Source organism: Vicugna pacos, chromosome 9 (genome assembly GCF_048564905.1).
Source record: "Vicugna pacos chromosome 9, VicPac4, whole genome shotgun sequence".
NCBI lineage: Eukaryota > Metazoa > Chordata > Mammalia > Artiodactyla > Camelidae > Vicugna > Vicugna pacos.
The window spans coordinates 41859860-41886900 of record NC_132995.1 but is presented as its reverse complement, the minus strand read 5'-3'; the positions used below and the strand labels follow the sequence as shown (position 1 = coordinate 41886900).

The window sequence follows — 27041 nt, the reverse complement described above, 5'->3', positions numbered from 1 at the left end:
CAAATGACCTAAAAAGTTGCTACTATTTGTTTAAATTACTCTTATCACTGTAAAAAAACATAAACAGGTGGGGCAGAGAAGTGGTATCCATTATAAACCTTGTTCTATCTGTTCTCTTAACAAAACTGAAACAGGCTGTCCTTTTTATTATAAATTATAATAAAAATATATACATATCAGTGGGTTCATCTCAGCAAAAATGTTTTTTCACCAGCACTCTAATCATGTCACCAGAACCCTTATACCTCTGTCTATACCACAGCCCTCCATCCCCAAAACAAAGCCACACATACTGGGTTTCCACAGGCATTCAACAGAATACATCCACTGAGATGGCAAAGAAATCTATCTGCTCAGTTCAAGTTAACTATAGTTCTTTACTTTCTAACTTAAAGGATCACATTAAAAATAGTCAGCTGATAACATCCACGGAATAACAATGTCAAAGCAAGTAGAAGAGGACAGAAACAGTGAAATATATGGTAAGCTTTCAGGTCCATCTCCACTCCTACTCCACAAGAAAATGCCCAATGTTTCCTTAACCTTTAGAACTGGCATATAACATGAAAAGGTGGTTAATGGGACTGATACCCCTAAACCTGATTTTCTTCCTTTTAATTAAAATTAATAGCTCACTACTAAAATAAAATTAAAAATGAAACAAAACAATAGCTCACTATCAAAAGCCAAGGGCATCTATTTTTCAGGTAGAGCACAACCATTAAAATTCTTTCTTGAAACATAAGGCTGATTATCACTGCTGGTAGTAAAGCTATCTTGAATAAACATTGTTTCCCTGCCCTCGATGGTAATTTTGGCCAGGTACTGATGCCTTTGCATGGGCTGCAGACTGGAGGCTGGCAGACAGTGATGGTCATCAGCCCTCTGAAGCCTCAAGCAGGTGTTGGGGAATGAAGGGTAACTACTACCATTTTTTCCTGAGAGTGTGGCCTAAAGAACAAACAGGACCCTAAAAAAGTTGGATGAATTTACAGCTAATTGGAGCATTATCCCAACCACAAATACCTTGGAGTTTCCATTCACTTTCAGTCAATGAAGGGAAATTATTGTCCAGTATTTTAGAAAATGACATTCATAATGTCTAGTTCTAAAGAATAACTGTTTTATTATCATAATTTGTGAAAACAAACAGGGTAGACAGTTCAAGAAAGGACACAGACAGTGCCCTGTTTTAGGTCCCAAATTTCTTCTTTTTGATGGGTGGTGGGAGCTGAGCGATGATGTCATCCAGAGGCCGTTCTACTGCCACCAGGGTTCTTTCATCCAAAAGCTCCATGAAGAGTAGAGGCTGTAGAGAGATGGTACTGATTCTACCAGAAGTTAGGTTCCAGGGCTAGTCCTGAAAAGACTAACTAAAGCTAAAAGGTTAGCCTAGTTTAAGCTGGAGGGATGTAAGTCTGACAATCCTTCCTGCCCTAGGACTCAAAAGGTTGGAAAGGTTGAGAGCTTTTAACTGAGTTCAATCATTTAAGATTTCAGCAAGATTTTCCATGTTTCTCTGTATGGAAAATCTGTGACTCTCTAATTTTAGGAATCAATGTTAACAGAGGGCTTTGGAGCCTAAGTTCTTGACAAACGGCAAGTTACAAATACATCAAGAATTTAATCATACTTGAATAATTTACAGAACCCCCCTCCCCCGATCCCAACCTTAAAAAAAGAATTCTGCAGACTCCCAAAAAAAATTCCAGAATGCCCAAGGAACTCCCATCTGAGAAACATGAGAATGAAACTTCTGAGTTGACACAAACAGCTATAGTATCATAACCTCAATGAATATTTGTTCTACTACAATGAAAAGCCTAGCCCAGAAGGGAAAGTCATAATAAATTCAATGACTTCCATTTGCTTGAAATTTATCTTGTGGAACATTCTCCACTGGAAGTCAAATTTAAAAGCCAGTTTTAACAAAAACAAGGACCCCAACAGAGCTCCAACATCATTTCTCACTACCTGTGTATTTCATTTTGGTGAAGTATGATGTGCCTGCCTCTAATATATTGAGGCAAGAAAAATGAACTACAAACTATACGGGACAGACATCCTCAGAAAGGTTGCTTATTTCCCAAAACCAGGTTCTCTGCATGTAAAATGAAGATGCTCTTGGGGGAAGGGTATAGCTCAGTGGTAAAGTCTGTGTTTAGCATGCATGAAGTCCTGGGTTCAATCCCTAATACCTCCATCAAAACAAACAAACAAACAAACCTAACCTCTCCCCTAAATAAATAAATAAATAAATAAGCTCTTGTTTCCCTACTGTGGAGCTTATTACATTTTGATAATATCACAAGGAACCAACTATCCAGAATATACTGCAAGATGTTTTACCTTATATATCTTAGAAATTTTAAAAGCATGAGCTGTGCGCCTCCTGATGACATCTGATTCATTTGTGGGAGGCAGTGGATTGTAGAGTAAGGTTTTGTCATTTGGAAGAGGCTAAAGAGACAAAAATATATTGTTTAAATCATTGTTTTTATCAGGCCTCTACAGATCAAAGGACTACAGTGATTTTCCAGGGATACACCATCTTCTAACCATCATATTATACACTTACTACCTCCTGGACTCCTCTTACTTCAGAAGAAAGCTGCAGCCATTCTTCCAGCTATTCTGTACAGTGTGGGAGTATGTGGCAAAGAGAGCTTGGTCCTCTACGCCAGCAAGATCAAAGGGCCCAGCTGGGGCTTCTGGCCAGCCTTGTCAGTAACACTTTGTGAGACAGGAACAAACCAGCATGGGTAGGAGGTCAGCTCACGATAATCTGCTTTCTAGACTCTCCCCCAACCAGATCATGAACTGGCCAAGTGACACGTTCTGCCCAGGAGAAACCGCAACCCAAACTACCCCCACTGATGTCAATGACATCTCGAGAGATGACCTATGGCCAAGCAAGTGATATTTCATCTCTGACTTCCTTGGGAAATAGCTCTGCCTCACATGAGGAAGTGATGGACTCATCACCAACACTTGGGGGAAAATATGGGCTGATCTCGGCTGAGTTATAAAGAGGCAAGCGAGTGGGAGGGGCCCTTCCTGTATCACTCATCTCGCAGAAGGCACTTGTCAGCCAGCTCTGCTTCCCACACCCAGAGGACGTAGGGTCCACGAGATAAGCTCTAGTGACACATCACCATGCACACCTCCTTTAGAGCCATCTGCTGTTTTCCCCATGTTCCTCCTACCCCCACCTTCACAGATATACCACAACACTGTGTGTTGGCTGTAATCTAAGCCCAAAGTGCATTACAGGCATGGCCACAGCTCACACTGCTCCTAGGAAAGAAACTGCCTGCCCAGAAAAGACATGAAATTTGGGGTGAATCAAAACAGCAGCTGGCAGAGGCTGGAATCCAGAACAGAAAAAAAGGCTCACATCCCACCTAAATCACAGCCATGGAGGACGAAATTTTCCTAACTGGTCTTTTTTCAAGACATTAAGACCAACTTTCAAGCCTGGAGATAGTGTTTCAGTATATTCAGCCAAGGGGCACATGTAGTCAAAACCTCAGCTTGTATCTCCCTTAATGAAACTGTGCCGTTCAGGCAACCCAGGGTGGAAAAACAGAAGTGGTTCAGCCAAATCAATGGTATTCCCTGATTAGGGTCACTTTTTGAATATGGACCTAATCACTTTCCTAATTAAGGTTATGTGCTGATAGGCAAAGCAGAGAAATGGTCAAATAAACAAAAATCAGCAGACAAGGGCCTTATCCCTTCCCTGGGAGCCTTAAAAGAGTGGCAATGAAAATGAGGAAATGTGCAAAACAAAAACTCCTCTCCTTCAAACAATATCCTAGCAACCTCTACCCTGATTTTCCTTCTTCTAATTTATTGTCCTTATTTGTTTTTAGAACTTAAAGATTCCTAAGTAAAGAAGAACCAGTGAGAGCATAGGTGGTATTGGTGAAGAACTCACCAATGACTTGTCAATGATGCAGAACATGTAGGCATCATGGAGAAGGATGTGCATTGGTCTCTTGGGATGAAAGCTGATGTGTGTGATGGGAGTATCCCTTTGGAGCCAAAGATGATGAAACCCCTGCTTCTGGATGGTCCGGCTCCATTCTGTATACTGTTTGTCTGGAATGCTGTACTCAAATACCTGAGGAAAGATATGATACAGAGGAAAGGCAGGCTGGCATCCAGAAAGACCAAAAGGGTCATCCCTAACCAGCAAATATCTGTACAAACCTTGACTGTATCATATTCAGCCATATGCATTCTTACAAATATTTTTAATAAAAAAAATTTAAATTACAGAATAAATAATTCAAATAGCACAGAAGGTTTACAGTGAAAAACCACCCTGTAATATTAGTATCTCTTTTTCCCAAGACAAAAGCAGCCTGTTTCTTATTTTCATCTTTTCAAAGATATTTTATGCGTACAATACACACTGTTTTGTATGTTGTATTTTTCACTTAGCATTATATTATGGAGACTGACCTATATCAATGTATACATAGATCACTCATGCCCCCTTTGAAGGACACACAATAATCCACTCACTTCTTGGATTTACCATGGTTTACTTATCTAGTCTGCTTAATGAACATTTAGGTATTTTCAGTCTCTGGCCACTACAAGTAAGGCATAATGACCATCTCTGTATCAATGTTTTCTTGTACAACTGAAAGCACATATCTGTAGGAAGAATGCCTAGGACCAGAACTTCTGAATCAAAGATTAGATATCTCCAAAATGTCCTCTGAAAGGATCATACTAATTTACGCAATATATGAAGTGCTTTTTCCTATACCCTCACAGCACTGTGTACTATTAACTCCACTGAGCTCTGTTAATTAAACAGGTACCAAGAAATTCCCTACTGGTTTTAATGACTGAAGAACTTAACTGAGAGATTTCATTTTCTGGATAGAACGTGTATGTGTCGGCATGTGTAAGTGTAAAAACTACTAATCAAAGCAGCCTGCGTCATCTGCCTAGCAGTCTACTTAAACGTGCTTCCTGGATCACATTTAATCTTCCCAATGGCTCAGTGAGGAGGGTATTATCAAGTTCATTTTACAAATGAGGATTATATATAAGTATTGATAAGTTAATAACGTATTCTGTAGCTCAGATATTTTAAAGATCTTCTTATAATTACATTCTCCTTACAATTCAGTATGGAAAAAAAGTGGTAGACAAAGCACTAATTTGAGCTGTTAGGTACCCGATTTCACTATGGCCTGATCTCATCTGCAAAAGTGAAGGTGAAACATAATCCTTCATCACTTTTAACTCTCAAAATCTTATTCTATCCCATATCCAGTCTAACACCTGAGTCCATGTCACCTCCAGCCTAAAAACAATTCCTCCTCCCTCTTATGCCTCTTTATTCTAGAATCTCAGTATTTCGCCAAACCATTGTACCCCCTCAAGCCAATGGATATTGCTGGCCTATGATGCACCCAGGCCAAACACAGAAGTTTTACTTCACAAAAGAGTAAACTACCTTTATATTGTCCAGTACTTTCAAAGGAAAACTCCTCCCAAATTGTCATTATCTTGGCTTATAAGTTACTATCCAGGAGAAGGAAATTAGAAAGCACTGGCATCTCTTACCTGCTGGTCAGAATGAGCAATGACAAGGTTGTTGGTGTTGGGGGCGATGGCCAGAGCAGTCACAGGGAAATTGTAAGCAGGCACTGTGCAGTGCAGCTGGGAACAAGAAACAGACACCAAAGACAACTCAAAAATATGATTCCTTCCCTCAGGAAAGACTGGATGGTCTCAGTCAGTTGTTTTAAAATAGCGTTTTGGAACTCAAAGGGTTCTATGGAAATTCCCGAGTCAGGCATTTCCCGAAACAAAAAACTTTAATTTCATTTTTTAAAAAAGCATGTTTAACTGCTAACAAAAGTGACAGCACTTGCAGAGAATCTCAGAGAAAAGCTTTCCCTGCTGTCTCTACATTTGTATGAATTGCTCATAAACACATCACTGAATGGGGAAGTTCTACAATAAATAGCTCTACACTGCATTTAATAGAAATGAATGCCTAGGCATGGACATTTATGTCCAGTTGCAAGGCATCTGCACTAGTACACAGGAACGCTCTTCTGAATGCCAGGCAAGGCTCAAAGGGCAGTACATGCTCTTGCCACAGTGTAGCAATGATTAAGTCATGCAGTTAACAGGCAAACCCATTAAATAACTTCAGTTTGATATTGTTCCATAAACTTTTAATGCTTATTGTAAGCTTTGGGTAGTTCTCATCTTTTAGATGAAGATGACAACTTGTAAGAGATCATTAGTGATTCAACTGAATGACAATATCAGTACCAGTTAGTGAAAAATATTTTCATGCTATCCCTAGTTCTGTTTAATTTTAAAATGCCTTGAGATTATGAGGCAAGCTACTAAAGGAAATTGTTACTATCTGCATTTATTCATCTGGGTAAATTACCTCCTCAAAATATAGACATAACCTAGATGTTCATTCATTACCCATAAATCCTTAATTTCAAATTTCTGTGCATGAGTGGTTTCACTTTTCCTACTGACTGATTTTATTGTTACAGATTACAACTTTCGGGTTCCAAACAAGTAAAACATTCTTGGTTTAAAAAAAAAGCCCAGTAATTTTCCAGGTCATATCAATCTGCCTTCAGTTTTATAAATGCACAGCTAACTTTCTCCTGTTTGCTGCTACTAAAGCCCATGCTCACCTTTAGATGTTTTACGCTGTACACATGGACTCCAGCACTGGTACCTGATGCAGCCAGCCAATTTCCATCTGGACTGACTGCCAGAAGACACATGGACTCCACTGTCCCTGTAAGGAGAGAACAACAGTTAAGTCTCTGAATTCAGTGTCTACAGCCAGTCTGGTCCTGATGATGATGGCAAAAGCCAGTAAGACCTTCAGGTTTAAATACTGATAGACAATTTCTTGATAGTTTTGCAAGTAAGTTCTAGATGCTAATCTGTCTAATATTTTAATTTAATTAGCCATCCTTCATATAAAGAGGAGCCAGAGAGATAAACTGCAAAGCAGTACTTGCTCAGGACTGAAAGAGTGACTATCACAAGAATGGAGATTCAGGGTAACAGCTACCACCAAAATCTATACTTTGGTTCAAACTCCTTTTCCATCAAATGACTTTTTTTAATTGAAGTATAGTTGATTTACAATATTGTGTTAGCTTTTGGTGTAGAGCATAGTGATTCAATTATACACATGCCACTCATATGTATGTATATGTGTGTGTGTGTGTATATATATATATATATATAATACATATGTATTTTATTATGGGTTATTATAAGATATTAAATTAAGTTCCTTGTATTATACAGTAGGGTCTTGTTTATTTTATATACAGTGGCTTATCTCTGCTAATCCCAAACTTCTAACTTTTCCCTCCCCCACCCCCTTTCCCCTTTGGTAACCATGTTTGTTTTCTCTATGAGTCTATTTCTGACTTGTAAATAGTTTATTTGTATCATTTTTTAAGATTCCACATATAAGTGATATCATGTCATATGTCTTTCTCTGTGTGACTGACAGTATGATCATCTCTAGGTCCATCCATGTTGCTGCAAATGGCATTATTTCATTCTTTTTTATGATGAGTAGTATTCCATTTTTCATATATATATGAAAATGTATATATATATACACACACACCCACACCCACATCTTCTTTATTCATTCATCTGTCGATGGACATTTAGGTTGCTTCCATGTCTTGGCTATTGTATATAGTGCTGCTATGAACACTGAAGTGCACGTATCTTTTCAAATTAGAGTTTTCTCTGCATATATGTTCAGGAGTGGGATTGCTGGATTATATGGTAACTCTTACAGGTTTTTAAGGAATCTCCATATTGTTTTCCATAGTGGCTGCACCAAATTACATTCCCACCAACAGTGTAGGAGGGTTACCTTTTCTCCACACCCTCTCCAGCATTTATAGTTTGTGGATTTTTTAATGATGGCCATTCTGAACAGTGTAGAGTGATACCTCTTTGTAGTTTTGGTTTGCATTTCTCTGATAATAAGCAATATTGAGCATCTTTTCATGTGCCTGTTGGCCATCTGTATGTCTCCACTGGAGAAATGTCTATTTAGGTCTTCTGTCCATTTTTTGATTGGGTTGTTTGTTTTTTTGTTATTGAGTGGTATGAGCTGTTTCTATATTCTGGATATTAACCCCTTATCAATTGCATCTTTTGCAAATATTTTCTCCGAGTCCATAGGTTGTCTTTCTGTTTTGTTTATTGTCTCCTTTGCTGTGCAAAAGCTTGTAAGTTTGATCAGGTCCCACTTGTTTATTTTTGCTTTTATTTCTAATGGGAGACTGACCTAAGAAAACACTGCTACAGTTTATGCTAGAGAATGTTTTGCCTATGTTCTCTTCTAGGGGTTTTATGTTGTCCTGTCTTATATTTAAGTCTTTAAGCCATTTTGAGTTTGTTTTTGTGTATGGTGTGAGGGAGTGTTCTAACTTTATTCATTTACATGTGACTGTCCAGCTTTCCCAACACCACTTGCTGAAGAGACTGTCTTTTCTCCATCGTATATTCTTGCCTCCTTTGTCAAAGATTAATAGACCATAGGTGTGTGGGTTTATTTCTGGGTTCTCTATTCCATTCCATTGATGTATGTCTGTTTTTTTGCCAATACCATGCTGTTTTGATTACTGTAACTCTCTGTAGCATTGTCTGAAGTCTGGGAGGGTTATGCCTCTAGCTCCATTCTTTTTCCTTAGTATTGCTCTGGCAATTCTGGGTCTTTTGTGATTCTGTATAAATTTAAGGATTATTTTTTCTAGTTCTCTGAAAAATATCTTGGGTGATCTAATAGGGATCACATTAAATCTGTAGATTGCTCTGGGTAGAATGGCCATTTTCACAATGTTAATTCTTCCAATCCAAGAGCATGGGATAACTCTCCACTTCTTTAAGTCATCTTTAATTTCCTTTACCAATGTTTATAATTCTCAGCATCTAAGTCTTCTACATCCTCAGTCAGGTTTATTCCTATGTATGTTTTTTTTGGATGCAATTCTAAAAGATTTTTTTTTACTTTCCTTTTCTGATCCAAATGATTTTTAATCAAAGTTACAAACAGCAGATGCAACAGGCTTGAGGCATATCTTTAATTTCCTGGATGCCTGCTGCATATTTAGCACTAAGGGAGCATGGGCACATGTGAACCATCTTTGTCATGAAGTAATTTTAAATCAACCTGGCATCATGAATACTTATGTGGGATAAAAATCAGTGACGCTATATGCCAAAATAAGTGCTGCATATATCACCCCTAAACAATGAAAATGCATTATAACTAGACAAAAACCGGATGCTAAAGGATGAATGAGGTAGGTAGAAAAGAATGGAAAACAGTGTGAGCAAAGTGACTAGGACAAGAACACACAGGTTTGAGGGCTGTGAAGAAACCAACTTGACTGTAAGGGGACATGAGGTGAGAGAGGAGGAAGAAATAGTTACATATACAATGCAGAGCCCAATTTTAAAGGGGTAAATGCAAGGTATAAATGATCGAAGTTTTATAATAAAAACATAGCTAGGTACTCAATAAATATTGTCAGTTTACGTTATCTGAGTCCTAATTTGTATGTTTATTTTCCTGTTTGCTTCTAGAGCTTATGAACAGTGAGAGTTTAAGTTCAAAGAGTTGATTTTCCAGGCTGATGGAGTCTAAATGACAGTGAAGCCACTACAGTCCAGGGCAAGGGAGAAGGGAAAAGTCCCACAGGAAGTACCAGGTACTAAGTACTTAATAATTAACTCTCCAATAGTTAGCTACACATGTCACTCATTCATGCATACTTATTTCTCCAAACATATGGCAAGTGCTCATAAACCTTATGACAGGTAATGAAACTGCATGTATAAGCTCATCTATATAAAACAAACAACCCCCTAAAATTAACATGTCCACACAATACCTACAATGGCCAAGCATATATTGGAAATACACAAAAATAATAATGGTAGTCATTTCTGGGTGTCAGGATTACAGATGATTTTAACTTTCTTCTTGTGCTACTAACAAAACTGCAAGAAGGATGATGAAACTTCTCTGGCTCCAAATAAGGAATCAAAAACCCAGTGAGAAAAGAGTAGGTGTGAGGAACATTTCAGATCTCATCGAGCATTTTCATTTGCCAGGTATCTCCTCCTACTTTAAATTGCAAACAGGTGAGTGAGTGCATAGTTTTTGTAGGGTGGTGAAGAGCATTAGTGAACCCCCAACAACTGAGGTTTCATTGGGGAAAAAAAGAACATCAGAGAGTGAGAACTCTCTCCCATGGCCAGTTAACAGCAACCTCTTACCTGACTGAGGCTGGAAAGTATGCAGGTGCTTGAAGCTTCCTTCCAGCAGCCGAATGACATGTAGAGACCCTTGATTTGATGCCACAAAGAGCTTTGTTGAATCTTCAGAAAACAAAATCTGAAGGGCAGAGCGAAGGAATGCTGGCATTTTGGAAACCTTGGGGGAACCAGGAGTAAAAACCAGAAAGAGAAGTTAGACCCAGAGCCCATCAAAAATAATCATAGCCAGGCTTAAATCACATGAATGTTTGTCTCTAAGGAAGCCAATCAACCAAGGGATTGGAGCATGCCTACCGTAACCCATCCACCCTCCTTTTCATCACCTCAAAAGCCTAAACTTAACTGCAACTGTTCGGCATTTCCTTACTCCTCCAAAAACATAAGTTTAAATGGAAATAAAAGACCGTTTTATAATAATTTTCCCCAACTACCTTTTCACTGAAAAAGGATTCACATCCAGTACATTTCCACTTCATACAAAAATCACCCACTTATGAAGTTTGTTCTTGTTCAACCAGAAACTGGGCTATCACTTACCCTTTGGAGGCTTATGTTGTCGTGTTCATGATTCAAACGATAGAGGAAAAACCGAGAAGTTGTAGAATAGGCTATCCAACTTCCGCACGGGGAGATACAGCTGCAAATAATGTTCTCAGGACCCTGGCAGTGTTAGGAAGCAGGATGAATGGTCAAGTAAAACTTCACATGACATTTGAGTTTTTAAAAATTTTTACATTTTCATATTATTATTTTCATTATACTACCAAAAGAAAAAACACATTTCTTGTATTAACTCATCCATTAAATTTTGAATGCCTGACATGATCACAGGAAACTCAGTTCTGTTCTTTATGCATATAATTAAAAATTTTACAGTTTATGATGTCAACTAAGAAGCCCTCAAAATTCAGAATGAGAAAATGTTCCAGATTTCAAAAGCTGAACACATAGTTAAACTTCTTTACCTTTGCCTTGAGGTGCAGTAAATGATCTGCATCTTTAGAGAGTGGAAGGGTATCCCCATTCTTTCCTGGAACAAGAAACATCCCTGAGGTTTTCCTTCCCAAAGAAAGGTTATCCATACATGTTTTCTTTTAGAAAGTCATTACTGATTAGAATGAAATCTCTACTAGTGGGAAATGAGGAAAACATCTGACTTAGTAATAAGCCTGCAGTTTTCTGGCGTGTGTAGATGAAGAGGAAAGCAGCGAGCACGTTCTTAGCTTCCATGTGGGGCCCTGGATGTGGCCTGTGGCATACCACTATTTCTCTGAAGCTGCACCCACAGCCAGGCATGCATGTGGGTGGAAGTGGAGTTGGCGCAACCTTGACTTCAACTTCATTTGCTCATTTTGGAACCTAAAGCAAAAACTTCTAATTCACTATAAAACAAAAGGACCTGACCATGTATGTCATACATAAGGTCACGAGGCCATCATGCTGGTAAGATCCACGTGACCTCCTTTTCCACGCAGGCCCGTCACTACCCAACATTAAAGCTTGTCATTTCTCAACAGCCTGGTTTGATGCTAGTCAAGCCCAGGTGAACTTTAATTCCACAACCTCTGCTACACCCAACAGTGCACCTTACAGAATCACAAACTTTTCAGATGATTCAGTGTCCTACTAACCATTTTAACACTGTGAAGAACTATGGTCTACCCAGTGGGTGGGAAAACCATAAGTTCCAATGACACAGAAAAATCTACTTCCATGTTTCCACAAGCAGTATTTCAACTACAATTCTAATTCTGGTTTCTCTCATCAGTTTTCTGATTGGAAAAAACTTTCTCCCATCTTACCTGTTGCAACTGTAGATCCCAGTCGCCAAAGTTCCAAATGATGAGCAAACTGGAAGAGGAGAAGCTGCCTCTTTTTTGCACAGGAAACGAGACGTCGCTGTATCCAAGAATTGAAAAGACATGAACAAGCCAGAGTCATCTATTGCCTCGGTAAGTGGATACAGCAGCGACATCTCAGAACATTTTTTACTGTTGAAATGAATTTACTTGATAAAAATTTCCTACGTACCACCATATGCCAGGCACTGTCCTAGGATCTAAGGACACAGTGGTAAATAAAACCTAGTTTCTGCTCTCAAGCTTACAGTTTAAAGGGTTGACATAAAATTAAATAGGCAATTACACTAAGTGTGCTAAGAATTTTAACATGGTGAAGCACAGTATGTAACGAAAAAAAGTAGAAAGGATATTTAACCTAGCCTCATGACGGTAAAGACAGGAGCCCAGACGAAGTTCACTGGGAAAGACCAATCAGGCAAGAAGGTAGGGCAGACTATTCCAAGCAGAGTGATGGCATGTGAAATAGCTCAGAGATAAAAGAGCATTAGATGGAATAAAAAAGTCTTTCAGAACAGCCAGACTGGGTAGGGATGGGGGAGTGTGTGAGAGCAGAGGTGAGGGAAGATGCCCTCTTCTCCAAATGAAGATAGGTTTCACAAGCCATACCAAGCAATTAGGTCTTTAAAATGAAGGCAATGGAAACCAACCAAAGGTGTTTAAGCATGGAGGGATAAATAAAGTGGCTTTTTGAATGGATCAATGGAGAATAGGCTGGAATGATACAAATGTAAATTAAAGGAGATCATTAACAAGCTACTGTAAAGAAATCCAGTTGAGAAGAGGCACTAATCCAAAATAAGATAATGGCAGTGTAGACAAAGAGAAATGACTAGATTCAAGAGATAATGAGGCAGACTCAATAAGTTTTACTGGCTGAATGGAATGCAGTAGCAGGTATTGGGGAAAGGAGTTTCTAGCCTGGGATGATGACTATTTACCTAGAAAGGAACTCTGGAAGCCTGGATTTTCCTGCTCCCACCCACAATAATAAAGAGCCTAGCCTTAAAAACAAACAAAATGCCCATAAACCACAACTATCTGGAAAAGGGGATGATTTCCCCAGAGACCGAACTGTAAGTGCTGCTGTAAAACTCTTGGCCCCTGTAAGTATCTTTGCCAGAGGCAAACAGAAGGAAGACTGAAGAAAATAGGTAACTGCAGAAGTCCTACAAATCTGCCCTAGAAGAGTGAGCTGTGCCAAGCCTGTGGGTCAGGCAGATGGGGAGATGAGGGCATGGCGTGGGTTAGAGGATGATACTTACATGGGGAAAAGTGATTTTTCGGAGAGCAGCATCATAATTCTTTACTTCCACCTTCTCCATGAGAGGACGAATGACTAAGTGAGTGTCAGTGCCTGGAGTGGGAGGGAGAAAGGAGAAGGCATAGGAGTTAGAAGGAGTCTTGAATGAAAATAACCAGAGCTGGGCAGAGTAGAGAAGCAGCTTGGCCAAGAGTGAAACCCACCTCCAGATATCAGTGCTGTTGGGCTGTGGGCCACAGCGCGCACGTCGTGAGTGTGATGCTGAAATGGCTTTGTCCGCACCCACTGCTTCTCGCTGCTGTTGGAAGTCACAGAGACCAGCTGAAAATGGAATACTGTCCCCTCGGCTGTGCCCACCACGAAACTGTCTTCTTGCTGAGAAATTAAATCATTAGGGAGGTACACTTGAGCAAAAACAGGGCCCAGTTTTAAAAATATTCCCTGAGGTTTTCTCTCTGGGAAGCTTAGGGGAAAACCTATGCTCAGAATTGGAAGGGAGGTTGCAGGGGTCTTTTTCCTCCAGAACCTAACAATTCTATCAGGGGAGCAAGCTCACACAGATAATGCGCCCCCTACTGACAAATTAACAGTAAGTACTTCAAAGTGTTAGAGTGCTTTCAATATAATACAAGCTAGACCTCATTAGAACAGCAACAAAACAGGAAAATATTGGAAAAGGCGGGAGGGGCCACAAAACTGACAGTCAAAAGACTGAAGTTTAGAAAACCCTGAAATTTACTGTCTTCTTTGTAAGGATGAATAGAGGGTGGGCTGAGGAGAGGAAGTGGCCTGATCAATATCATATGAAGATGCAGGTTCCCTGGTCCCCAGTTTAAGGCTCTCTCTCACCAGTATGTTGAGCACCCCAATTTGTTTTAAAAGGTCTTATTCTGTCTGCAGCTACTTTTTAAGATACCTCTATAATCTCAACCATTCATTTTAACTAATTTTTTAAAATACACGTTTGAGCAAGAAAAAGACAAGAGTGTTTGATAGGGTAGTGAGAAAAATCAGGAATCTGGATCAGCAATTAACCAATCAAAAAGAATAAAGACTAGGTGAGCCAGTCAAGAAAAGTGAGATGTCTGAACATGTCTGAGCATGTAGCTGCCATCAACTACACACTTACTGTGCTAGAACTTCGTCATATCATCTCTAGTCCTTCAATAACTTGTAAGGTTAAGGATCATTTGCCCTATCAGGAGAATCCATAAGAGGGTGAAATAAGCATAAGTACTGGTATTCTTGTCTAGTGAGCCCTTTGACTGTCGTAGAGCTAGTTTACAACTCTGCAAACTGTAAAAAGCAGAGTGATGCAAAAGATTCTCTTGCCTACAAATGCAGAAGAATTTTGCTTGGTAGACTGCAGCTGATTATTGCCATGTGGAGTCCTGCAACAACTTGTAAATCACTTCAGCATTCCTGATGGCCTTATATAACTGTGTTCTTTGATTTCTCCTTGAATGGCTTGTACCATCTTACTGGTTCCCCCATTAATCAGTTACAGAAAATCTCTGACATATTCCCATTTCATGTTTGTATGAGTCACAATTTTGCCCCCCCCCAAATCATCACTGAATAGCCCTTTACACAGATAAGGAAACTGGAACTTCAAGAGTTCACAGGTCTATCAGTTTACAGATGTGACAAACATACATGGCTAGCTGCCTCCAAAGTCTTTGCTCAGGGCACACCCCACCACCTCCATCTTGCGTCAGCAGCCTTCGAGGTCACTGGCAGGCACGTGGTAGTGGAGAAGGAAGGAAAGCACTGAAGGGCAGCACATAAGGTGGCCTCTCCCTCACCCTCATGTTCTCTAAGGATACTACTGGGAAACCATCAGCCCAAGGCAACAGTGGAGATTGTGAGTGGCTTGGGAACTCAAACTCTCTCTCCCTCACCTCCCCTAAACAGTTCAAATGGCCATTTGCTCAAAGTCCCACCTACAGAGAGAAAATGGGAAGGAAGGCAAGTCTCCCTCACTCCACACCCTCTTTCCCGGAGGTGGAATCATAAAAGAACTGGAAAGCAAACACAAGAAAAGAGCTCTCTTGGGGTGCAGAAGAAACAAAGCCAGGGAAAAGCAGACCTGGAAGGGGTGTGTGTGTCCTAATTTTATTGAAGACTGACTGCTTCACACAGAACAAAAATCTGAGAACTGACCTCTAACGGAAAGCAAATGTTCCCTACAACTCCCTGCAGGAATCAGTACTCACCTACTAGGGAGGGGTTGGGGAAGGTAAAATGCATCAAAGAAGGTCAAAGGACTGGGTGCTTGCCATGATTCACTCTTTAGTCAATGAAAAACCATTTAAAAGAAGTCTAAAAATAATCAGCATTTCAGGCAAGAGAGTGAGAGAAGTCTTGAAATTAGGATCAGTTCCAAAAGAGATGTGAAAACGGTAATCCCACACTCATAGTGCCAGACACTGTACTTAGCACTGTATAAGCACAATCCATTTAATCTTTCCCCAGACTTTATGAGACATGTATTACTAACATCCTTGCTTTCACAGAGGAAGAAACCTAGGCTTAGAATGAAGTCATCTGCCCAAGGAAGGTATGTAGCTATTAAGTGGTACGACTGGGATTCAAACCCAAGTCTGCCCAACTCCAGAATCAGTGATAAGGATTTTTGAGGACTGGAATTTGTACAACTGTATTTTTCAATTAAAAAAATACCATAATTCATTAATTCTCAGGCAAACATTTCCCTACACCTTAACATCTCTGAAATCAGGATATCTTTTATCTGTCAATCTGTGTTGTGTGTGACATCTTCAGATAAAGAATGAACAGCAAAACTTGCAAAATGGCTGTTAAAAGCCTAAAACAAAATACTGAGACACACAGTGGACTATTTAGTATTTAAATAATTACATTTTAAGCAAGCATGAGTGATCGCTACACTACATACTGGATATCCACATTTAAGGTAGCAAATAATGTTCAAACTAAGGAGGAAAAGAATAAAATATCTAGTCAACAAACCTCAAAGTCACTTCCCATGCCTCACTGCTAAAATATCCACAGGTTTCTGAGTAAGAATTCATCTTACCAAAAGGGAAGAGGCACACATGTTCAACACTAATCTGCTTATGTTTTACTCACATAGGAGAAAATCAGTATTTTCAAAATCACTATAAAATTATCTTCTAATTTCCCAAGATAGAAAGCAGAGAGCAGTCATACAGAGAGGAAATAGTGCTTCTCAAGGTTTGTCTAGGGTACTTGTGCCTTATCTCCAATCAGACTGGACTAACTGGGGATGGGGAATGTCTGAAGAACACCTCTCTGCTAACTAATCTTTAGTCAGAGAATAAATTCCTAACTAATTCCTGAAGAATAAGAGAGTTCAGGGAAATTATGTGGGTTTTCAAGTGCGTTTTCCTAAACTCATCTTCCTCCAAAGCAACACTGAGGATTAGGAAACAATGTGGCGCGTCATGGACACAGCCTTCTCTACTCATCCTCTGGGCTATACAGGAACTGCTTAAAACAGGGACTATACTCACATCAGAGACGGCAATGGACTGCACGTCTGCATTTGCGATTAGGTGGTTCTTCACAAGTGTCCCCGTAGCCGAGTCCCAGAACTGCACCTTCCCAGCAGAGTCCACACTTATGACAGTGCCATCAGACAAGAAGGCCACACCCCATATGATACACTTCCGCTTAGACACACCCATGTACTGCCTATCCACAAGCATCTTATGAATAGCACTTCCTGAAAAAGAAAAGAAAAGCCCACATTTGAATGGGATTTATTTCTCCTTTGGTCTTCAAAAGCTGCCTGTGGTAGGCATCTGTTAAGTCAACTGCCTGAGCACAGACCACAGACAGCCAGTAAACAGCAGTTATAGTGAACTCAGTTTTGGAATACCAAAATGGTTACCTAGAGACAGGAGGTGGTCGTGGGGGTGTGTAGACCAAAGAAATTTTTGGTAGGGAGGTGAATGGAAAAGAGACGAGATTTTCCTTAAAAATGGCCAACTACACACGTGCTCACACACACAGGCACACACATTACTCTCTGCTCTTTTCCAAAACACCACTGGAAAAGGAGAGAAGACAACAGTGACAAAATCTGGGGAACTGGAAAGCAGGCATGGAGCAGTAACTGACTTAGTGGAACCCTGAAACTAAGTACCAGGTCAGCAGCGGGGAAAGCCAAGAAGTCTCTTGATTTATACCACGGAATTCTCAGAAGACTCAGGAACTGGTGACTCCAAATACTCCGGAAACAGAGGTGAAAATGGGGCTAAAAGGAGGGTTTAGCTGAAAGAAAGTTTAAGAAACCTAGAGAGTCCTTCACGTACCCATCCCATAACTAAGAAGCCAAGTAACTTCCCAAATTCCACCTCAAAGAAGACTAAAGACTTATTCTCCAAAGAGGGATACTGGGCACAACTGAGGGTGGGAGTACTAGATGGAACACAAAAACTTACTAAGTGAATGTTGAGAACACCAGTCTTCTTCTTCTTGGAATGCTCGTGGCCAAGCTTATGATCACCAGGCAGAAGAATGAAAACCATTTCCGGGAAATAGAACAAGCACAAGAGAAAAGATCGAAAGAGCCCCTCTTTAGAGGTTCCCCAAACTAACAGTCCAGGTAGACTGCTCTTCAACGAAGCCCAGGTGTATTAAGTGCCACTCGTGTGGCGATGAGAATAACCCCCAGACACGGGAGGAAAGCCTTCATGACAAAAGGCAGAGGTCAAACGGAGCACCAGAAAAAGGTAAATAAACAACAAGGAGGAAAAAAGCCAAGGTGAAGAACATTTGACAAATATTATCATGAATAGTTCTAGAGAAGAGAAGAGGTAGTATATAATGAAACAAAAAAGAATGCTGTAAAAGAGAACATTCAGAAAACAAAAAAGAACTCTGGAAATGAATGGCAGAAATTGAAAAACTCAATAAAAAGGACTAAAAGATAAAGATGTTACAAACTCTCCCAGGAAGCAAAGTAAAAAGTCAAAAAGATGAAAATAACGGGGGGTGGGGAGGGGGATTAGAAGAGCCAATATTCAAACAATAAAATTTCAAACAGAGAAAATGGAGAGAAACTCATTTACAAAATAATTACAAGAATTTTTCTCACAACTAAAAAACATGGGGTTTTGGATTAAAAGAACATACCAAATGTCTGACACAATTGATGTTAACAGATCCACACAACAAGAAACATAATTATGAAATTTCAGAACAATAAAGAAAGGGAAGATCCTAAAAACTCCCAGGAAAAACAAAAACGCTATACAAAGGACCTACTCTCAGAGTGGCATCAGAGTTCATAATACTAGAAGTGAACAACAGTGGAGCCTTGGCTTCAAAATTCTAAGGGAAAATAATTTCCAACCTAGAATGCATTCTCATGAACCCTTTTTCTCAGGATCCATCAAACAAAGGAATAAATTAGGAATGTGAATGACATGGCAACAGGGGACTCTACTTTGAGAGAAAAGCAAAAAAATCATTCAACCTGAATGACTGAAAAATCAGAGATCAAGACCTCACAGTTGTACAGCAAGCCCAGAAACTGGCTCTGCTGGAGCAGAGTAGAGGCTCTGGGAAAGACTCCTTCAAGAAGATGAAAGTGGTGGAAAGAAAGCCAGATGAATCTGAACCTAAGTTACACAAATGGAAGAATCTGGGGATAAATTAGCAATATATATGTATATATATTACACACGCTTACCTGAATTAGACAGAGACAGATAATGTTAACAAAAAGCACACAGGAAAGGAAAAGAAATTTACTATGCAAGTAGTATCTATATAGGCATAAGAATAAAAACATGAACTGCTAATCTGGACAAAGTTATAACAACCACACTAGGAAGATCAGGAGGAAGTGTGGGTGCATGTGGCAGAGGGCAGAGAAAGAGGGCTAAACAGTGGACGTCAATAAATAATGGGCTAAAACTGAAAAAAACCAAAACACAGCATTTTAAGCATGTTATGTACAACACAGACAAACACAGCAAAAGAATCAGCTAAGAGTTGCAGGTAGTTGCCTCTGAGGAGTGGGAGAAGTGGGGATTCCTACTTTTCGGTGAGGCGGACTCCTACTTTTCGGTAAGAAGCCTTAAGGAAGTCTTTGAGCATATGCATGTGTGAGTGATAATAAAAACCTGCTTAACCATTGAGGAGAAAGAAAAACGGGTCATGCCTGGCTTGTGTTTCCTCTACATGCCCACCTAACAAGTTGAAGTCAGTCCAAAGGAGTCCATCAGCCAATTCTCTAGGCAAAGAACAGGGAAAGGATGTGGTTCTCTATCTTACTGATCTCATGTCTCACCAACTATGTTACCAACATCTTATGTTCCTCTAAGACACCTGCTTTTACCAAGAACTGGTATACATAAATAGGTATTCTAATGTTCATAGTAATGCCTTACTGGTTGAGGGCAAATCTCAGTATGAATTATGATGAAAGATACTGCATCCCATTGAAGAACCAAGATTCCCCAAAAGCAGCAGTAGTAATTCAAGAAAAAAGTGAGATTCATGGTGACATCCCAGAAGGTTAACAAGAAGTTAGGCCCTAGAGGTCACTGAAAGCGTGAGAAGGTCTCAAGCTTTTGGAAACCCAGAAACATGAATCTGACAAACAAGACCCACACCCCAAATGAACTGAGAAAAACAGTCACCTGATTTGACATCAAACACACTAATGTAGTCTATGGAGCCAGCTGCAACATGGGTACCAGAGGGATGCCAGCTGAGACTCAGGATTCGACCTTGAGGGTTGTAAAACAAAAGAGAAAGTGACATACACATACATTTAACGCAAAGGGTAAAAGGGTTCTTCTACAATGATCTGCAAGGCTAGTGTTCTACAGTCTTAGCTCTCATCTACTACACTTACAAAGAACTGTTTTATAATGGGTGAGGAAGAACTCTGCCCTGGGACCCATGATAATGTATTTGATACTTATTTTTAATAATGTATAAATGGTTGATGGGAGTGTAAATTAGCACAATCTTTTGAGGGTGATCTGGTAGTAACCTAATAAAATTTAAATGTGCTTATTTGGCCCAGTAATTACACTGAGAATTTAATCAAAGAGAAATAACTGCAGGAGTGCCCAAATGTATCTAACAATGTTCATTATGGAACTGGTTGTAGTAGTAAAAGAAATTTAATATCTATCAGTAGAAGTTTCGTTAAATAAATTACAGAACACCATAAAACGGAATGCCATGAAGTCTGGCATAACTGACACAGAAAGATGTCTGTGATATACCAAATGAAAAAATAAGCTGAAAAACAAGTGCAAGCAATCCTGTACGAATATACAAAATAGTCTGGAACATTAGTTCCAAAATGTTGCCTACAGAGTGAAATGAGATACTCATTTTCTCTTTCACATTTGGTTAAACGCATGAAAACTTTAACAAGCATTGTATCACCTGTGTAATTAAGAGAGAATACCCAAAAGATAATAAAAACAAACAATATAGGGATGTGATTAGCAGAGGATAAATATTATTACTGGACACAGAGAATACACAGGACACTTAACTATTCTCTAGAAGAGGAATTAGCCAACTATGGCCTAAAGGTCAAATCAGGGCCACCACCTGTTTCTCTAAGTGAAGTTTTACCAGAGCAAAACCATGCCCATTTGTTTAAGTATTATCCAGGGCTATTTTGGTGCTACAGTGACAGCACTGGCAGAGACTTTTTGACTTGCAAAACCTACAAAATTTACTAGCTGGTGTCTTCACAGGAACAGTTTGCCAATCCCCACTCTAGAAGTCAGTCTTAATCGGTCTAGGTAGAACACAGGCAAGTGTTTATAAAATTCTCCAATTCAAATCGAATGCAACAGCAAGATTAAGAATCACAGCTCCTAAAGAAAAAATTCTAGTTTTGAGACTTTAGGCACACTTGCAAAAATTTCACAGAAATACTGTGAACTAACAAATGGGCCTATGCAAAAGTATTAGCTTTCCTATTATGGGGAGGCAGTGGGGGTGGTGATCAGGCTTTATTTATTAGTTTATTTTTGACAGAGGTACTGGGGATTGAACTCAGGACCCTATGCATGCTAAGCACACACTCTACCACTGAGCTATACCCTCCCTTCCCTTAGCTTTCCTATTTTGGATTTCATTTTCTATATTAGTTAACCATGTAATCACAATTATGCTACACAATGGAGAAAGCTTGAGCTAAGCATAGCTCCTAGCACAGAGTTGGCATACAGATAAAATAGTACCTGCACCCATTGGAAAATATCCCAATGCCAGTGGCTACTAACTACCCCACCAAAAACGATCCTTACTTTTCTGCCGATCAAAATTTCTTTCAAACTGGATTTTCTCTGGGGTGACCTGAAATAGTTTCACAGATCCATCTTCACAGCCAACCTATTATGGAAAAGGATTTACGAAACAAAGAAGATAAGCATTTTATAGTACTAAATATACATATTTACAATTATATACATTTCCTCCCTAAAGCTATTACTTGCTCTGAAAGAGAAAAATAATTTGTGAGAGGAAAACACAGTACTGGTATTAAAACACTGGTAGTATATTCCTGGCAGCCTTCATGTTCTAGCCAGAAAGCAGGCCAATTTGTGGCCCAATTCCTGCACAGGACATGAAGGAGAAATAGGATTTCACAGCACACCTCTGCTAGACTCATGGCCTAAATAAAAGACCCATTAATGGTGTAACCTAAATGGAAATGTCAAGATATTGTAAAATTAGTACAAATCAAAAAAGGATCATAGGATCATCACAGAAAATTATATCTCTGAAAGCACTTTTTTTGTGTGCTATAAATCATTTATTCACTTAATTTTTCCCCTTTTTGTGGTAAAATACTGTAACAAATTTGCCCTTTTAAGCCTTTTTAAGTGTACAATCCTTGCATTAAGTACATTCACAATGTTGTGCTGAAAGCACCCATTCTAATGGTAAGAGTAGAGGGGAAAAAAAAATCTTAGTCTTAGCACTCAAAATTTTTTTGAAACACTGTGGTAAAACAAGGTTCCACAAGTTGACTTGTAGAAGGCCCTCTCAGAACTTTTAACATACTAACATGTGTTGTCAATCTACAGAAAGAAATAATACACGATATTTCTACAATAAAATTTATTATAAAACACAAAATAAGAAAGTTTCTACATCTCCCAATTCCAAAAAACACAGTTCAGGAAAAGCTTAACCAACTTAACTATCTAGTCTCATAAACGAATAAAAGAGGTCCAAAGTAGCAGTAAAAAGGGTACAAAAGGACAAGGGATTTTTTTAATCCTCAATAACAACTACAATCTTGTATCTTGTATGGAGGTTGCTGGAATCCAGCTCAGATTAGAGTTGCTAATGCCATAATATAACTTCACCTTTCTGGAAACATAGGGAAGAAAGTTTAAGGGGGCACAAGAGAAATCTTGGTTTGAATTACCGGTAGTTGCTTACTGACCAAAAGTTGAGAGCCACTGGGGCTGGCAGCCATGCTCCAAATAGGTCCTCCAAAGGCATCCATAGCATACTTGATGTTTAATGCCTGCAAATCATACTCAATAATCTCTCCGTTGAGTCCAGCGCTAAACAGTCGCTGACCTTTTGCCCAGCACAGAGCTTCTGTAGCCCGAGACTCATGACCTGGAAAAAACTACAGAAACATCATAACTTCTCAACCCACCATGAATTCATCAGCTACTAGCACTGAGCGCTTAGAGGCAATCCGGTGAAAATCAAAATACCTCCCTAGACATAATTAGTGTGAGTTTTGACACCATCTGAAGATCACGTCTACTGACATTTTCACTTTTTTCAGGCTCACATTTTAGTTATTTATACAGTTGGTTTTGTGTCTTTTACTAGAACTTGTTCTGCAAAACCTTTTAGAGATTAAAGTCTGTATTCAGTTGTATCTGATGTATCTTATTTTAAAGAAATTTCTGCAGCTATCTAAATTGGGTGATGACTTCAAAGGTCCAGACGTATGTCTAAAGCAATATGTATACTTTGAATACATGTTGCTTACTGTGTGTCAATTTTACCTATGAAAGGCTGTTTAAAAATTTAAAGTAAGTGATAAGTTGGCAGTTTGAAATTTGCAGATAATAACTACTATATATAAATAGATAAACAAGTTTACACTGCATAGCACAGGGAACTATATTCAGTATCTTGTAGTAACTCATAATGAAAAAGAATATGAAAATGAACATATGTATGTATATGTACAACTGAAACCTTCAGCTGCACACAAGAAATTGACACAAGATTATAAACTGACTATACTTCAATTTAAAAAAAATTAAACTAACGCAGCTCACTCCAGTTTTCCATTCAAGTCTCAGATTTCTATGTGCTTTTTTAGCACTCAAAAACTATTCAGACAATGAATATATATATATATATGTTCATGTATAACTGAAAAATTGTGCTCTACACTGGAATTTGACACAACATTGTAAAATGATTATAAATCAATAAAAAATGTTAAAACAAAACAAAATAAAATAAAATATTAGGACTTGTCAAAAAAAAAAGTATTCATATTATCAAGGTATTTAACTCTTATAACTGCCTGACACAAAAGGGAATGAGCAGGTAAAATTTCTATCTGAACTTGAAAAGGCAAAGTACTCGTGGGTTAAGTGGCTTGCCCAAAGTGCCAGTCAATGACATGAAGAGAATGTAGGTCTCCTTACTCCTGGTCCATACTCTTCACTCTCACAGATACAATTTTTTCTTGTTCTAAGAGTGATTACCAGAGTTAAGCAATCTTCAATAGCAGGGAAGGGAATATGGAAAAAGCAGAAGACTAGATCAAATTAATTAACAGTTGAAGAAAAAAGGGAAACAGATGAGAAGAAAATAAGAGGTACCAGGTAAGGATTGGAAATATAAAATCAGCAGTGTCTTTGTACCAGGCATTTGCTAAATGTTGGGAATACAGTCATGAATATCACTGACAAGGTCCCTGTTCTCATAAAATTTGAAGTTCAGCAGGGAAAAAAACATTAAACAAGTATATGTAAACTATTATATAATTACAACGCTCATAGACAAGAAAAACCATAGTATGCAACAAGAATGAACCACAGCACGTTTTTCATACTACAGAATGTGATCCATTTGTGGTGACCAGAAATTTCTTAACTCCTACTAGTTCTTCAGGAGTCAGTTCAGTAAGTTACCGCTTTCCAGGATTCCTAAACCCACCTCATCAGAGTAAGGCACCTCTCCACTAAGATCCTATGCCTGTGCTTAAGTTTATCATAAAATTTATCACAGTGCCTGGAAACTGTACACTCATCTTTCCCACAAATGGACTTTGAGTTCCTTGAAGGTAGGGCCTCTAATACTTATCTTAATGCCTAACACCTGCCAATCATTCATTTAGAAACATTTACAGAGTGCCTCAAGTCCAAGTACTAAGATGCTAGGTACTGAATTCATTCATTTCTCCTTCCATTCATTTATATCAAGGTGCCTAAGATACATAAGGCACTCAATAAATGTGAACTGAATTATTTTGTTACACCTGAAATCAGTAATCAGTACCTTTGAAAAATATGCTATGCGGTAGCACTAGGACTCATATGTACTTTTGACCTAAACGTCCAAGATACTTAATAAACTTGCCCATTTTTATACTAAAAGAAAAAGAAAAAAGAAAAACATGCAGCTGTAACAGCCCTTTGCATACACCCAAATGGTATTTTACCTAACTTAAGTCTTCTTTACTCCCAAATATAGGTATAAGAGTCTACCTTCCCTCATACGGAGGAACTTAGGAATCCACCTTCCTGAAATCAAGTCACCAAAAAGTTTGATATTAAAACATCTCATCACTTTTCCTGAATTATCAATGAAATTGGTACTGACACCCACAACAGGAAATGCCACTTTACCAAAGTTAGAATGGTGCAGAGACTGCTGATGTGACAGTTTCCTTTCTTGTTGTGCCCAACAGATCTAGCAAACATCAGTTTCCAAACGACAGTGAGCACCACAATTCCTAGGTAGGATCTTTCTAAGCAACATCATACAGATCAAAACTCTAAGCTCATCAATCATATGAGAGACTGCATATTCGCTACAGAAGTTATGTGGGTCTAAACAGCTCCTGAGAGAGTAGGGTCACTTTCTTTTAACTCTTTGAATACAAAAGACATAGCAAGATTTTATAGAATCAAACTTAAGAAGAAAATTAACATCAAAAACACAAGAGCAGGCTCCCAGATGACTTACTTTCTCCTGAAAGTAGTTTGCTGACAAATTATAAATTTCCACAGTGCCGTCTGTCCGTGAAACAGCCAATCTGTTTGACTGGTCATTGTAAGCCACACAGCGGATCCCCGATGGAACATAATTAAAGAAACGTACTCGATGGACCTTAAATTCACCCATTCCTGGGCTGGGGGGAAGAACAGTTGTTAAACGTTAACAGCAGCATGTCACCCCTACTGCTTCCTATTACCACTGTTTAAGTGAAAGACTCCAACTATACCTCACTGGGGTTCTTTTCTAAATATCCAACTAACGATGCTTTCATGTCACACACAAGAATCAATCTCAAAATCTCCAGAAGCTCAGGACTCTTCAGAAAAAAATTAAAAGATGAACACAGAGAACATCACCCAGACTCCTGGCAATCCTGACAACTGCCTGAAGGAAGTGGTCCTGGAAAGAGCTGTGAGAATCTAATACTTGGTCTTAGAGCAAAAGAGTGAACATAACCTCATTCTTCCTCTAACTGGGAGTCCACACTTTAATGGAGCCATGTGAAGAAGACAAGCTGTATTCGAGGAAGAACTAAGGTCCTCTTTTCTACTCCGTGTGTAAGGTTTCCTGGGGTTAGGGTGGTGAAGCGAAGGATAAACACCACCACCGCTCTTAAAAAGCAAGAAATGCTGACAGCCTAAATGAGTGCCTCCAAGTCCGGTGCGCAGAACTCATGTATCAAAATCACCTCGAAAAACAGTTTTTAAAAATGCAGGATTTCGGGTCCTATCCCATAGCTCCAGAATGCCAATCTTTTGGGTCCAGAACACTAGGAATTTGCATTTTAACAAACATTTCTATCTATCTCTACTGCATACCAGGTTTGCAAGTCCACTACGGTAGTGACGGTGGGGCTGATGAGGCAGTAAGAATCAAGAGCTCCTCAAGGGGAGGAAGCGACAGAACTGTCCGGCACCTGTCAACTATCCCCTCTTCCCCGGCCGCCAACGTACACTTTTGGGTCTGGTTCGCTCCCTACTCGTCTCCCTTTCAAGGTTAGGAACCCGTCGGCAGAGCTAGCGCGTTCGGCCCGGCCGGGCTAAGAGGGCGTCTGAGGCGCGTTCGAGGGCTCTGCCGCCCCTTCCCTCTCCGGGGATCTCCGGAGTAGCCGTACCCGGCCTCGGCACAAGGGAATCAGCGAGCTCCGCGGGACGTCGACTTCGAGTAGCCCGCACTCGTTCGAGCTTCCCCCTCACCATCTCTTCCCACACCTCTTCCCCTACTCACCCACGGATGGGTTCGCCACTCTCCACACTCGCCTGTCCGCCCCGGCCCCACGTGCGCGCGCGCTCGCGTGCTCTGCCCCGGAAGTACTCGCG

General features: G+C 39.5%; 1 protein-coding gene across 2 annotated transcripts; it reads right to left on the bottom strand.

Moving 5' to 3' along the window:
- Positions 1–1101: 1101 nt before the first annotated feature.
- On the bottom strand, positions 1102–27039 carry UTP4 (UTP4 small subunit processome component). Of its 2 annotated transcripts, XM_006203740.4 has the most exons (17): positions 26950–27039; positions 25690–25855; positions 22904–23095; positions 21756–21840; positions 20115–20204; positions 16974–17185; positions 13662–13833; positions 13460–13551; positions 12138–12234; positions 11301–11365; positions 10873–10995; positions 10336–10492; positions 6699–6805; positions 5593–5688; positions 3941–4126; positions 2350–2460; positions 1102–1309 (listed from the first exon to the last, which is right to left on the bottom strand). In XM_006203740.4, exons 2-17 carry the CDS (start codon positions 25846–25848, stop codon positions 1193–1195), a joined length of 2061 nt encoding a protein of 686 aa, XP_006203802.1. In that variant the 5' UTR covers positions 25849–25855; positions 26950–27039; the 3' UTR covers positions 1102–1192. The 2 variants fall into 2 exon arrangements, with proteins under 2 accessions (XP_006203802.1, XP_072823716.1); XM_072967615.1 differs by lacking the exon at positions 25690–25855.
- Positions 27040–27041: the final 2 nt, after the last annotated feature.